Raw genomic sequence first — 15,695 nt, forward strand, 5'->3', positions numbered from 1 at the left:
CATTCGCATCAACATGGATGGACCTTGAGGATATTATGTTAAGCGAAATAAGCCAGACAGAGAAAGACAAACTCTATATGACCCCACTTATAGGTGGAAGTTAACATACAGACATGGAGAACCGATCGGTGGTTACCAGGGAAAAGGGGGGGGTGGGGGGAGGGCACAAAGGGTGAAGTGGTGTACCCACAACATTACTAACAATAACGTACAATTGAAATCTCACAAGGTTGTAATCTATCATAATCTTAATAAAAAAATAAAAATAAAAAAATAAAACCAGCGTTTTTTCAGATAAAAAAAGTAAAATATGCCACATGCCTTTTTTTTGGAAAATAATTATTTTTCATGAAACATTACTTTTAAATCCAATGGGTTTATTATTGTCATTTTAAGTTAAATTGCTAAAATTTTCATAATCGGAATTTCAAATAAGGTAAATATAGAAAGATATAACCTACATAAACAAAAGTTTTTTTGGCATCCTGAATAATTTCACGTGGAAAGGAGCCTTAAGACCAAAAAGTTTGAGAACTACTAAGCTAGAGAAGCAATGCCGTCTCGGAGGGCAGCTGCCTTTGGGAAGCCATGCTCAGGGAAAGCAGTTTGCGGAATGGCCGTGTAACTAGAGTACAGGATTGCAAAGCAGCCAGTGAGGTTTTCTGCTGATAACTAAAGACAAAGTCTTAAAATATTAAAAGTCACTGCAGACAGCAAACGACAAATAGCAGAGTGTGTTGATGGCTATTAGGATAAAGACTGGTTTTAAGACCAGTGTCTTTTATACTTGAATTTTATCTTTTGAACTCAAGTTGAATAACACAGTTGGGAAGAAGAAAAGCTATCAAGATTTAGGAGACTGTCTTACAGGTCACATTCTCAGAGCTCAGCAGTGACTAGCACACAGAAAGAGTTAAGTATCTTTAAACAAATGAATGACTACGTAAGTGAAGTTGAATTAGGTTGGCAGCAAAATGGCTATGTCAAGAAAGGCTTATAACGGGGTGACTTGCTCTAGAATCAGTTCTCAAAAAGAGCGGAAGAAATGAGAGCAGCTGAGAAGCAGAGCCCTATCACCACCTCCAAGAAACCTCCCTCCCCTCTTTGCCACTTCTCAATCCTCTTCACTTTCCTTTTAAAGTCTGACCAAGGGATATTAGCCATCATTTCATCTCAAGCATCTTAACATCCTAAATTCAATATGACCTAAATAGAACTCTTAATTCTAACCCACATCACCCTCATAAAAAAGCGCTCCTCTTGCATACTTCCACTTAATTTGGGGTTTTGTGTGTGTGTGTGTGTGAGGAAAACTGGCCCTGAGCTAACATCTGTGCCCATTCCTCCATTTTACATGTGGGACGCCTGCCTCAGCATGGCTTGATAAGCGGTGTGTATGTCTGCACCCAGGATCCGAACCGGCGATCCCTGGGCCCCTGAAGCAGAGCACACAAACCTAACCGCTGTGCCACCAGGCCAGCTCCTAATCTAGTTCTTGATTCTTCTTTTCCCCTCATGCCTTACATTTAATCCTTTAACATGTCCTGTGATTCCACTTCCGAAGCACATACTGAATTTATCCACTTCTCTCCATCCCTCCTCTATCACCCTAGTCCAAATCACTTGGATTAATCTTAATAGAACCTAGCCTGTCTCCCTGCTTCCCCTCTGGCGCCTCCCCATGCCCCTACGATCTGTTCTCCTAGGAGCCAGTGTGGTTTCCTAAAAATGCTGGTCAGATCATGCCACTCCCCTCTTAAAAAGTCCAGAGGTTTCCCACAGTACCTAGAATAAAATCCAAACTCCTTACCCTCATCCACAAAGTCCTCTCCATCTGGCTCCCTACCCCTGCCCAATTCCACCCAACTCCCCACCCTCATCTGCTCCAGCCACACATATCTTCTAAAAAGCCAAACTCCTTCCTAAACTCGCTCCAGCCTGAGGGGCTAGCATTCTCCGGAATACTCCACCAAAGAATCTTTGCTGCCTTTTTTCCCCCATTTAGTTCTCAGCTCAATGTCACTTCCTACCTTTTCAGAGGCCTTTCCAGATCACTCTAGCTAAAGTAGCACCCCTTCCCATGAGATGTTTACTGTATCAATCTGGTTCCTTTCACAACAGCATGCAGCACCTTAAATCATCTTGCTATTTGTTTACTCACTCCATGAAAACTTGCCTTTATCTTGTTCATCACTGAATCCTCTATGCTTAGAAAAGCGCCTGACCCACAGTAGACATTAAATAAATTTTAGTTAAATATTGAGTGAATTACACATTGCTGTTATATACAAAGATTTTTTTTTTCCTGGCAAATTGATCTCAAAGGAAAAGGTGTTCATCACACATACATACATGTTACAAAATCTTAGAGCTGACCTATTCCTAAGCTTTCTGAAGCAATGGGCAAGCCAACATACCGAGTTATTCTCTTTTTTACAACTGATCTTGATTTTTATCCTGGATAGGGACTCCATTTCAATTCTGCATTTCTTTTTATTTTATTATTTTTGTGAGGAAGATTGGCCCTCAGTTAACATCTATGGCCAATCTTTTTCTTTTTTGCTTAAGATTGTCACTGAGCTAACATCTGTGCCAATCTTCCTCTATTTTATGTGGGATGCCACCACAGCATGGCTTGATGAGTGGTGCCAGGTCCCCATCTGGGATCCAAACCTGTGAACCCTGGGCTGCCAGAGTAGAGCACATGAACTTAACCACTACGCACCGGGCCGGCCCCCAATTCTGCATTTCTTAAAATCACTAAGTATATTAACAATGTACATATCCTTTTTCAGTAGCGTCTAAAGATTTATAAGTATACCAGGATCCTCCAGTGAAAAACTGCAGCCAATAAGATTTTTCAGACACACAGACTACCGTCTCAGTAAATATTTATTCAATGAATGAGATTTTAATGTTTTCTATCTGTGCAGTGTTACCAAAGAAATATTCTTCTCTGGCTTCAAATAAGGAAATACCTTTGAAGTATCAAAAATAAAAGCAATTCTTACAAGAAAACAAAAGAGTAAAAGGAAGCTTTTATTAGTGAAACAAGTCAATTTACTATTTTTCCAACAGGGCCTTTTTCCTCTATAAATGAGACAAACTGCTTTACAACAACATAACTTAATTTTTTAATATTTTCAAAAAGGAAAGATTTCTTTGGGCATTTAGGAAAGTAAGTGTCTTGAGAATAACAACTACAGGAAGTTTCCTTTTCAATTTTAATAAAGTCTCCTCCACCAGGTATATTACCCAGCATCTTTCCTCTTAACGAAACCATCAAGTACCAGCCAAGAAAGAACCTCCCTTTAGAAACCGAGGCAGGAGAGGTTTACATTTAAATAGGAAACAAGTGATCTAAAACACCAATCACACACCACGTTAACAAGGCAACTTACATAATTAGGCATAAATTATTAATTATCTTTATGTTGCTTAAGGTCCTAGCAAAGACTCTATTGGTCAGACTGTATCTTAAGCTCAAACTGCACCTGTCTGGCTGTAAAGGTAAATATCACAATGGAGCTGGGCCTGTTTGACTAAGAGGAAAAACTCTTCCACACTGCACATTTTCTTTCATAAAAACAGGGCCTATTAAGTCAGGGCCATCTTGGTTCTGAATCTCTCCATTTTTGTTGGAAGGAGACTCACCATCTCTTTACTAAGTTCTAGCTCAACTTCTATTTCCCGGGCGGCCTCAGGGTGCTTTTCACAGTAATCCACAATAAATTTGTAATGTTCCAATGATGTTGCCAAATTTTCTAGCTCTTTCTTGGGATCTGCAGTGATGATTTTGCCATAAAGACGAGCAACTCGAAACTTAGCCAACATGGCAGGGCGAAGAACATCTTCCGCTATGTGCTCGGGAAACACTTTATTTGGGTCTCTCAGGGAGTCTAAGAAGAGCTGGTAGTACTTCAATGCCGACTTATTAAGATTATTTATTTTTTTCACTATGTGTGAATCAGGGTCCCTCAGCTTGTCAGCAATGGCAACCTTCAAATCCATCATGTCATAGTAAGCGTGTGCAATTTCAAACTGAATCTGTCTGTTGACCAACAGATAATACTGTGGATTCAGGTCCACAATCAGGGGCTCTAGCATGGCTATTCTACGTTTATGCATCTTGCACCGCCTCTCCATGTCAGTTTCAAAGAACGCAAGCACCTTAAACAGAGCACTGTGGTCCTGGACAACTTCAATATGGTCAGTGACATAACCATCAATCTGAAAGAACTCTTTTGCCTCAAAGACATAGTGCTGACCCAATAAGAAAAGTTCTCTGGCTTCTTCAAAGTCTAAAGGTCTCAAATAGGTCACTTTCTCTTCCACTGCAGAGATGGCATCACACAGTTCACCGGTTCCAAACTGCACAGCTTTTTTCCTAACGCTTTCTTCCTCATCTAGTTCTTTTTTCCGTAAAGCTCTAAGTTCATTTTGTTTATCAAGATCAAGCTCTCCTATGTTGTCCTGAAAGAAAAATATAAATCATGGTTAATTCGGACACTGATCTCCTGCTGTCAAATGATATCACAGCAAACTTAAGAGTAAAGAAAAGAAACCCTAACTTCCCAGCCTCGTTAGGGAGGTATAATCTTAAACATCTTTTAAAACTTCTTTCTTCTAATTATACTCCAATTATATTAAAATTGCAAGAAATCAGGAAAAAATACTTAAGTAAAATAGATAAACTGCTTATATATTACTTTCCTTTTTGGGGAACTAAAACTCCTTTACAGTTACTCCTGCAGATAAACGCATAGGAAAGAACTTTAAGGACTGTGAAACATTACATACATGTAATACATTATTAGTATTCTAACATTAGAGACAGACTGTAATCTACATTCTACAAGTATTTCACAGAGATGCCAGTAAGATTAATGATATGATATTTGTGCCAGGATAAGTGACTTAGTAAAATATATTACACCCACAACTAGAAGGACCTGCAACTAAGATATACAACTGTGTACAGGGGGGGTTTGGGGAGATAAAGCAGAGGAAAAAAAAAAAAAGATTGGCAACAGTTGTTAGCCCAGGAGCTAATCTTTAAAAAAAAAAAAATATATATATATATATATATATATAGACAAAATATATTACAGAGAAATGCTCTGGGTCTCTTAAAGACACCATAGTGAAGATAGTTAAATCTACCTTCATAGTTAAAGTTATCTTCTTTACCTCCTCGGGACAAAAAAAAAAAGGACCTAAGATGGTTAAAAAATAGAGTGAGGTCATCCTCCTCTTCCTGGATAAAATGAAACATCACATTCTTCAATGCTCAGCCCCAAGGCCTCTTCTTCTCTCTTTAGACCCTGCATTGTTCAAAGCGGTAGCCAGTAGCCACCTGTGGATGGCTACTGAGCACTTGAAATGTGGCAAGTCCAAACTGAGATGTGGACTATCTGTGTAATACATATACCCAACTTCTAAGACTTGATACAAAAATAATCTAAAATCTCTCTCTTTTATTTTTTTTTGAGGAAGATTAGCCCTGAGCTAACATCCACTGCCAATCCTCCTCTTTTTGCTGAGGAAGATCGGCCCTGAGCTAACATCTGTGCTCATCTTCCTCTACTTTATACATGGGATGACTGCCACGGCATGGCTTGATAAGCAGTGCATAGGTCCACGCCTGGGATTTGAACCAGTGAACCCTGGGCCACCGAAGCAGAGTGTGGGGACTTAACCACTGAGCCACCAGGCTCGCCCTCTTAATTTTTTAATATTCAGGACATTTAGAAAAGGCAATATTTGCTGATATTCTGGATTAAAATGTATAATTTTGATTTCACTTGCGTTTCTCCTTTTCTAATATGGCCACTAGAAAATTTAAAATTACATATGTGGCTGGTATTCCATTTCTATTGGACAGCGCTGCTCTAGACAGGTGGCTCTATCCACACCTGTGGCTGCCATTGCCAGCCATGGGAGGATGACTCACAAATCTACAGCTACAGCCCAGACCTCTTCTCAAGCCCCTAGACCCAAAGCCACAGCTCCCTACGTGAGAACTCCTCTCCAAAGACTCAAAGGCACTTCATCTTCAACATTCCCCAAGGGAACTCCTCCTCTTCTTCAGCAAACAGGCTCCTATTCAAGTGTTATTCTAGCGAAGGACACTCCATCCATCTGGACAGCCAGCATCCTAGGAACCATCCTTGAGATGTCCCTCTCCTCTCCCCTGTACTCCACACTTCCATTCTATGACCAAGTCCTTTACATTTTGCTTCCTAAATACCTCGTGAATCCATTCTTTTTTCCTCCATCTCTTCCGCCACCATCTCACCTGGCCTGTTGCAGTGGTCTTCTAACTAATCTCCCTCATCCACTCCTGCTTTCCCTCAATTCCTTCTCCATTCTGCGACCTAAGGGATTGTTCCAAAAACCCTTCAAGGCTTCCATTCCTCGAAGGCCCTGTTTGTTCTAGCCCCTTTCTACTCTACCTTATACCACACGCGCTCTCACCCTGCTCCAGCTTCACAGGCCTTGTGCCCCTCCTAACACCATGCTCCCTAGGCCACTGAACTTTTAAACACGCTGCTGCAGCTCGTTGGAATGTGCTCCTTCTTTTCTCCAATCCGGGTAATTCCTACTCTTTCCCAGTGCTTCCTACAAGTGTTACGTCCTCCTATTGCATCTTCTCCCATCAGATGTCTCTCCTCTGTGGAACTCACCAAAGTGCACTTCTACATGAAGTCAAAACCAGGTCTATTTTGTTCATCATAGGACAATGACTCACACAGCTGGCCTAAATCCTTAATTAAATAAATTTGAGTATGATTTTAAGCTGGAATTGAAGAAGGCTTTTTAGATAAACAGATGATCAAAGAATGAAGTTAAAGTAATAAAAAAAAGTCAGATTAAGGAAAATCTGAGTAATTGAATAGCATGGCAACTATTTCAGTTTAATCAGGTGAAAAGTTCTATTTCATCAACTAAATGAAGGGTGAGAGGTAACCCATAGGGTATTTTGCTCGACACAATTACTTCCGACGCAGGCTCTAAGTCTGAATCTTGTTTCCTTACTTGCTTCCTGGCTGCTGGTTTATCTACACGCTTTCTAGGTTGCTTTCTGAGCAGAAGACAGCTGACAGCGCTTCCTGGCTCTAACTTCTCCGTTAGAATTTCTAAAGTTCTTCCTCTTTAGTGATTAGGAACTAGGATTCAGTATGAATTAGTAATAATAATTATAATGATGAGGATAGTTAACATTTACTGAGGACTTGGCATGTCTCGGGCACATTTCTGAGTCCTTTATATATATTAACGTAACTCTCATAACAACATTATTAAGTAAGTACTATTATTACCTCCGCCTTGTGAGGAAATTAAGGCACAGAGAGATTAAGTAAATTGCCATGAACACACAGCCACAAACTGGCAGGGCTGTTTCCATATATTTTTATAAAAAAATATATTTATATACTGTATAAAGTATATAAAGATTAGTAAGAATTGTTTCCTGCCCTCAAGTTGCTTATAGTCTAAAATAGGTAAAAGAATAAGACAAGAATATGAAGAGGGATAACACAAAGTTGAATTTAAGTGACTTAGGAAAGAGTAAGAAAAGTTCTATGCAGTTTAAAGGAGGGAGATGACATCTGTTGGGGATGAAGAATTACACATTTAACAATTACTTATTGAGAACCTATTGTGCCTGGAGATAATAATATAATATGAATATATTGTAGACCTCACCTCTCAAGGACCTTATGTTCTATCCAAAGGAAAGTCTTCAAGGAAGAGGTGCTATTTGAGATAGGCCCTGAATAGTGAGTAAGATTTTAAAAGGTAGAGAAGGGGAGTGCATTCTACATGCCTTGCATAATAAACATGCAGAGAACCCAATGAGCATAATCTCCATTTTTAAGCTTCTACTTACATCCTGCTCATTTAAGAAAGAAAAGGCAACTTTTGGCTGCGTTACCTGCATGGAAAGTTGGGCATTCTGCATGAGAGTCAAACAGTATTTGATCCAGCATCTTGCTATTTCCCCTTTTCTTTGATGATAAAGTTCCGGTACTTCTCCTTCAGCTTCAGTAGCTAAAATTACACAGTGAGATTTGTCCAAGTTAATGGTCACAGCTAGAATTTTCATTGTGTACTGCTTTCTTTTTTAACATCACTTTTTCCTGATTGTACAAGTAACAGATCCTCACTGAAGCAGTGGGGGGAAAAACCCATACCCAAATTCCTACCACCCAGAGACACTCACTGCTATTATTTTTGCATATTTCTTTCTAGTTTTTTTCTTATGTATTGTTTGTAGGTAAAAACTAAGGTCACAATGTATATTCAATTTTGAATATAGCTTTCTTCACATATTAAACCACTAACACTTTACCCATATCATTATCAACTCTTTAACATCATTTTTAAGTGTAGCATTACATACAATTAAATAGATGTTTCATACTTTATCTAACAATTCTTCTAATACTGGGTATTTGCTGTTTCCAATCCCTTTATTACAAACAACACTAAACAGGAAGATCTCTGTGTATAAATCTATGTGGGTTTTGGATGATTTCCTCAGGACAGATTCCTAGAAGTAGAATTTACTGGGTCAGAGTTTACACCACTTAAAATGTTCTTCATACATACTGCCGCATTATTTTCAATAAATACTCTAACCAACAATATATGAGGCTATTCAATGAAAGAATTTAGAAAACATTAAACATTGTGATTTCTTTAGCTTTCTGTTTTGAAGAGTGTACACAAAATGACATCCCACTGGTGGCTTAGTTTTTATGCTTTTTGGACAAGTGCCTTTTAGACTTTAACCAATCTACAAGTAATTCAATGTAATAAATAAAAGGAGAAACCCAACTATTTAATTTGATAAGGTACATTCCTCTAACTCTTCATAGCCTCTATATTCTTCTGAGTCACAATGATAAAGAAGGTTGTGACATTACAAAACCTGTTTAATGACTCAAGCACACTTTTTTTTTTTAATTGAAATATACTTGACACATAACATTATATTAGTTTCAGGGTACAACATAGTGATTCAATATTTTATATATTGCAAAATGATCACCATAATAAGTTTAGTTAAGATTTGTCACCATAGTTATAAAAATGTTCTTTCTTGTAATGAGAAGTTCTAAGATCCACTCTTAGCAAATTCCAAATATGCAATACAGTAGTGTTAACTATAGTCACCATGCTGTACATTACATTCCCATGACTTATTTATTTTACAACTGGAAGTCTGTACCCTCTGACCCCCTTCACACATTTTGCCCACCCCAACACCTCTGGCAACCACCAATCTGTTCTCTGTACTATCTATGAATTTGTTTTGTTTTGTTTTCTAGATTCCACGTATAAGTGAGATCATACGGTGTTTGTCTTTCTTTATCTGACTTATTTCACTTAGCATATTGCATTCAAGGTCTGTCCATGTTGTCACAAATGGCAAGATTTCCCTTTTTTTTTAACATACCATTGTAATAACTAAGATTTTTTTTCACTTTCCAAGAAACAATTTTTGCCCCTATTAAGAATGCATACCTTAGGCATTTCAAACATCTTATTAGAAACCAATGCCCATTATCATAAGATTCACAGACTTATTCCCAAACTTAATGTTGTGGGTTTGATTTTTATCTGTCCTTATTTCTAAGCCCTCCCAAGGTTGCCAAGTCTCCCACCCAGCTCCAGAGGCAGCTTTTCATCTCAAGCCAGCAGAGGTCGGGTCAGTGTAGTTCTGCTCAGGCAGTGGAGTTACAAGTTACAGGCTTGGAACAATCCTGCTTGGGTTTGAATGAGAGCTCTGCCCCTCACTATCTGTGTGACATTGGGCAAGCTGTTGAACCTCTCTGTGCTTCAGTTTCCCCATGTGTAAAGTGTAGGTAGTAACAATGACTGTCTGAAGTGTTGCTATGAGAATTTAATGAGATGGTGCCCACAAAGAACTTAGGACAGGATCTGGTACATGTGGCTATTCAACACTTTTTTCTTTTCTTCTTTTTTTTTAGCTGAGGAAGATTCGCCCAGAGCTAACATCTGTGCCAATCTTTCTCTACGTTGTATGTGGGTCACCGCCACAGCATGGCTGATGAATGGTGTAGGTTGGCGCCTGGGATCCAAACCCATGAACCCCCTGCAAGCTCAGGCCATTGAAGTGGAGCACACCAAACTTAACCACTACACCACAGGGCCAGCCCCAACACCATTATTAATCAAACTGGATTAACAAAAGAATTGCTCACATTCTTAGAATACCTAGTTTAATTAAGATATGAATTCTATAATTCATGTCTATACATGGATCCTTATGAGGTGGTTGAAAGCAGTTTCCTCTAATTGTTTATAAACATTTACTTTCATCACCTTGCCTATGCTGTGGTCTCTGTTACCAATTTGTCAAAAATTCCAATTTAGTGGAATCCAAATTGAAATGGATTTCTCATGAATTAAAAGTAGTCCTGAGTGGAAGGAATCCCTCAAAATAATGTTTGGAATGACACAGGTGGTTTAATCAACAGCCAATTATTTCATTTTGTAATTCAAATCCCATGTCCAGTTTTACCAAAATATTATTGTTACATCTGTGGAAGGAATTCCTTTTTGCAAGGAAAAATTTATTCTAAAAATTTTCATGGTTTAAATTATTTTGGTTTTCACTAGTATTTTTCAAAAATCCTTCATAACATGAAGTAATGTTTTTGGTCACTGTGTTAGATTTAATGCAGTATTGCTATCAATCTGCATGCTTTCCTCTGTGGTCTTCCTTTTTGGGTGTGCCACCAACAGCACCAATACCAGTCCAAGAGTCGTGCTGCCCAGTTCTGCAGGGAGAAAATCAAGCTGCTCAGCTCTCAGGCAGCACGGAAACAGCCCTGATGTAAGTCACTAGTGGTTTGGATTATCTCCTTCAGATGAACATTCCTTTCAGTAGAACAAGTGGGTTTTATCCCCAACGGTAAAACTTCCTACCTAGATTCTCTCACAAGGAAACAACATACAGCTGATTCTCATTATTCATGATAGTTATGTTTTATAAAATTGTTGTGAACACTGAAATAGCAAATGCTGAAACTCCTAGGGGAAATTCAGGAGTAGGTTCCTATGAGCTGTTGGTCACAATATTTTCGTCAACTGATAATATGTAATCTTATTTTATGTGTTTGTTTAAAGACACTTTATTTAAAATACACCATTTACTCACTAACAGTGAACTCGCTGCCGGAGCGCTATAACTTCACCGTGCCTCGACGAAGCCTATCGAACGCTGTGTTTTCTCCGTCAGGCAGGAACATGCTTCCGCCTTCACATGCTTACGAACACTAGCTCGCACTTCAGCACTACACTTGGGGGCCAGTTTAAACAATGAAATCACTGACAAAATGCACAAAAAAGTGAAAAACGTGGCACTAAATAGCCTGCAAAAAGGATACTTATTTACAGTGTGAATGACCATAGAAGCGCCCTGAGGACTAATTTTGGGGTTACAACTCAATTGTAATAAGTAGGCAAATTCACAGATACGGAATCCACAATAATGAGGATTGACTGTACTTAGGAACCTGCACTTAGATATGAAGTCCTTGAGCTTTCCTTTGCAGAAATGGCTTGTGGATCTGGGTACTTGACTTCCATAAGGTTTGGAAGCAAATGTTACTGCACGATACCTTAGTAAAATGTGCTCAGGTGCCCTGCCTGTGTAGGCATGTTACTGATTTTGTAACAATGGAAAGTATCAATCTTTTTTTTTTTAAATGGAGGTATAACTGACACATAACATTAGTTTCAGATGTACAATATGATTCAATATTTGTATATATTGCAAAATAATCACAATAATTCTAGTTAAAATTCATCACGATACATAGTTACAAAATTTTTTTTCTTGTGATGAGGGCTTTTAAGATCTACTCTCTTAGCAACTTTCAAATATGCAATACAGTATTATTAACTATATTCACCATGCTGTACATTACATCCTCATAACTTAATTATTTTATAACTGGAAGTTTGTATCTTCCTCTAAAGATTTCCTTCTCTGTATGACTGAATAATATTCCACTGTATATGTACCACATTTTCTTTATCCATTCATCCGTTGATGGACACTTAGGTTGTTTCCATGTCTTGGCTACTGTAAATAATGCTTCAATGAACATGGGGATGCAGATATCTTTTCAAGTTAGTGTTTTAATTTTCTTTGGATAAACACTTAGAAGTGGGATAGCTGGATCATATGGTAGATCTATTTTTAGTTTTCTGAGGAAACTCCATACTGTTTTCACAGTGGCTGCACCAGTCTGCATTCCTACCCAAAGTGCATAAGGGTTCCCTTTTCTCCACACTTCTCCAACACTTGTTATTTCCTGTCTTTTTGATAATAGCCATCCTGACAGGTGTGAGGTGATATTCTCTTGTAGTTTTGATTTGCTCAAATACACAGGTTAACTGTGATTTTTAAGACTAAATAAAACACTATTAGAAAAAAAGCTAGATTTTTGGACACATCACTTAGGTAGTATTCTAACCAAAATGTATAATCTGAATCTTAGCATAAGGAAACATCAAACACCAATTGATGGAAATTCTATGAAATAATTGGCCTGTATTTTTCAAAAATGTCCATGTGACGAAAGAGAAAGAAAGGCTGAGGAACTGTGACAGCTAAACACAATATGCAATCTTGAACTGGATACTCTGGTACTAGAAAACAATTGCTATGAAGGACATTATGGGGACAACTAATGAAACAGAAATATGCATTATAGATAAAAGAATTATATCAATGTTATATTTCCTGTTCTATGACCATGTAAGAAAATATTCTTATTCCTAGGAAACACACACACTGAAGTCTAAAGAGGTAAAGAAGCCTAATATCCGCAATCTTCTCTCCTGGTTCAGAAAAAAAAACGTGATTGCAAATATTAAAAATTAATGAATTTAGAAGGGCATATGGTAGTTTTTTGTTCTGGTTTTGAACTTTCTAAAGTTTAAAATTATTAAAAAATAAAGTTTTATAAAAGCTGTATAGCAAAGCATACACACATAAACTTACTGTCTTCTGTGGTTGAGATCTTTCCAGTTTGACCAAAAATGACATTAGCAGCTGATAAACAGTGCCTCGCCTCCATAAAGCACAGCTGGTGAGGAAAAAGACAAGAGTAAATGCAGTTATTACATAGCCTTATTTGCAACTGGTATTTGCATAAAGTCTTTTAATAAGGGAAAAGCTATAAAGTCAGGTAAAATCACTACTAAGGAGACCCTGTGTGGTTGCTGAACACTAAGAAGGTATTTAAGACACATTGTAGTATTATCTGGTTAAAAAACTACCTCAAGGATTAAAATGACAATGCCCCCAAACTCTTAATGTTAATCCAAACTGGCAGAAAGACAAGTGCTGACTGCAAGTTAGCTTTCCTCCAGTAATCACTGAGTGTACAAGGGCTGCCACCCTCACTCAAAGCGCCTCGGTCTCTCAGCTTCAGTCTAAACAGCTAAAGTTCCATGAACGATAAATTCTTAAACCATTTACATTCTGTCAGAGGCTTTAAGGTTTAATTTATTTCTCTAGGTTTAGAGGTCCCTTTTTCATCTACCATCCAAAGGCAAAAAGGATAAATTTTGATAGGAAGAGATTCCTGTGTCCTAAAATCTGTGGAATTTACATATAGTGAGGTTTCCTACCCAGTTTTGAAGTCAACAGATTTCCACAGACAAACTTTATGGAACTGCTTTACCAACACACTTGAAGCCTTCATCATTCAAATCTGGGCATGGTAAATTCTCAAACACTCGGAGAAGATCTCCTTGTTCATATAAACACTTTGCATTTGTCACGTTAAGTCACAGGACCACCCAGCAGAAGCACAAAGTTAAAGTCCAGCTTTTAGTCAGAAGCCACCCTCATTAAAGACAATCTCTACTTCATGTTACTAATACTTGACTTTGCTAAGATTTTAATGGTTGGCTATGACTTTAAAATCTCAGCATTAAATATATCTCTCCATTACGGCAAATTCAGAAGCCATCCTCAAAATAGCTGGGGACCATATGTAGTATTAGCCCAGCAACACCTATGGATCAAAACGTTGGTGTTAAACCTTGAAAACCAAAAGAAAGTTAGCTTACATAAAGAAGCCCTAATTGTCCCTCAATAACCCCTTACACATCACCATCACTTCAGCTTTGTCCAGATTGGCTCCCTGTGAGCAACCACTGCTAACACAGTGAGTGCCCTGTGCCCTGTAGGTGGCTGGTAAATGTGGGACTTTAGCCCCTGCAAGGTAGGGACTCACCAAGTGCAAAAACTCATGACTGGAACCACATGAAGATGACAGTGATATAAATGAAAATTGCATTTTTTAAAAACATGGTTCAAATCTTTCTGCAATATAACTTAGCTAGCTGTAACAAAAACTTATAAAACATTTTGGTAAAAAAATAAAAGCGCAGGGTGGGGGAGGTACTCATGAAAATTACTGCATGCTCCCATAAGCAATGCTTAACAACTTTAAATTTTTAATTACGCAGTAAATTAGCATCTAATTTTCTTAGTACTATTGATATCCATGGAGTTTTAAGTGTTAATTAAAATCACAGAGAATATATAATTTTAAAGTTGCTAAACAAAACAAGGGGCCTCCAGAAGCTATAAAAAAGGTGCCACAAGCAGAGGCAACCACATAACACTTTTTGATGATGACCACAATGACATGGATTCATGAGAGTTAGATTTAACTGAATGCTCTGACATACGCAGTAGCGTTACTTACACGCTTGATCTTAGACCAAAGTCCTAGAAGCGATGCTGCAGTCACCACAGCCCTTTCTCTCCTGCTAATAGCTTTTCTGAATGAAATTCTGTGGGACAATACTTTAAACATAGGGCACATTTACAGAACCAGCACTAAGAAAAAGCTGAGAAAGGATAAAGGCCCAGTAAGGATACGACAGCAGGCAACCAGAGAGATCTGAGAAGGAACTCTGATAAGCAAAGAATTACCAAAATTTCAGAGAGGTTTGTGAATCAGAAACACAAATGAAAGTAATTTCTATTGCTGAGCTATCTTACTCAGGATTAACAGCAAATCTGGCTAGGAAACATGGCTTAAAAGTGTTTTAGCATTAAAAACTCTTAAGGACTAAAGGAATAAATAGGTCAATTAAGAGTCCACCAACATGACTCTGAAAACAACTAAGAAGCTCAGATCTGTCCCTGTGTAATACTCCAGGAGAAGGACATCATAAAGACCGGGAACTGAGCAGAGATATTTCCGATATAGAAAAATTATTGCAGAGTTACTTCTAAAGAACAAGTGAAATGCGTCACATGCTTTTATCAAAGCCCACATTTAACAGTCAGCTTCCTCAGAAAAATTCTCATAGCTACCAGATTACCACTGTTTAAAGATAAAGTTATATCTACAAGATAAAATCTGCAATGTAAGGTAACATCTCACTAAAATGAATTGAGATAACTTGCCTATATCAAAAAAGAATTGGTCTTAGGTAACACATAATTTTAGGGGCTAGCAACAAGACAAGGATAAAACTCAGTATTTTAAGATTCAAAAGGATTAATGCAACAAAAAGCTACAAAATTTTACTCCACTAGCAAATTGGGCTGCATTTTTCTGTCCAATTTACATCATAAAATACAAGCTACCTGTTTTTAAAAGGCGACCTTGTCAAGGTACTAT

The 15,695-nt window shown here is 38.0% G+C and overlaps 1 protein-coding gene across 1 annotated transcript in view; it reads right to left on the bottom strand.

Moving 5' to 3' along the window:
• Positions 1–3,019: 3,019 nt before the first annotated feature.
• The window catches only part of KIFBP (kinesin family binding protein), a 38,655-nt gene continuing 25,979 nt past the window's right edge, over positions 3,020–15,695 (bottom strand). The window contains exons 5-7 of the mRNA XM_046655174.1: positions 13,049–13,133; positions 7,940–8,055; positions 3,020–4,473 (exon numbers count right to left, since the gene is read on the bottom strand). Coding sequence (XP_046511130.1) covers positions 3,598–4,473; positions 7,940–8,055; positions 13,049–13,133 — 1,077 coding nt within the window. The 3' untranslated portion in view covers positions 3,020–3,597. The remainder of the gene's footprint in view (positions 4,474–7,939; positions 8,056–13,048; positions 13,134–15,695) is intronic.

This window comes from Equus quagga, chromosome 2 (assembly GCF_021613505.1).
Source record: "Equus quagga isolate Etosha38 chromosome 2, UCLA_HA_Equagga_1.0, whole genome shotgun sequence".
Lineage (NCBI taxonomy): Eukaryota > Metazoa > Chordata > Mammalia > Perissodactyla > Equidae > Equus > Equus quagga.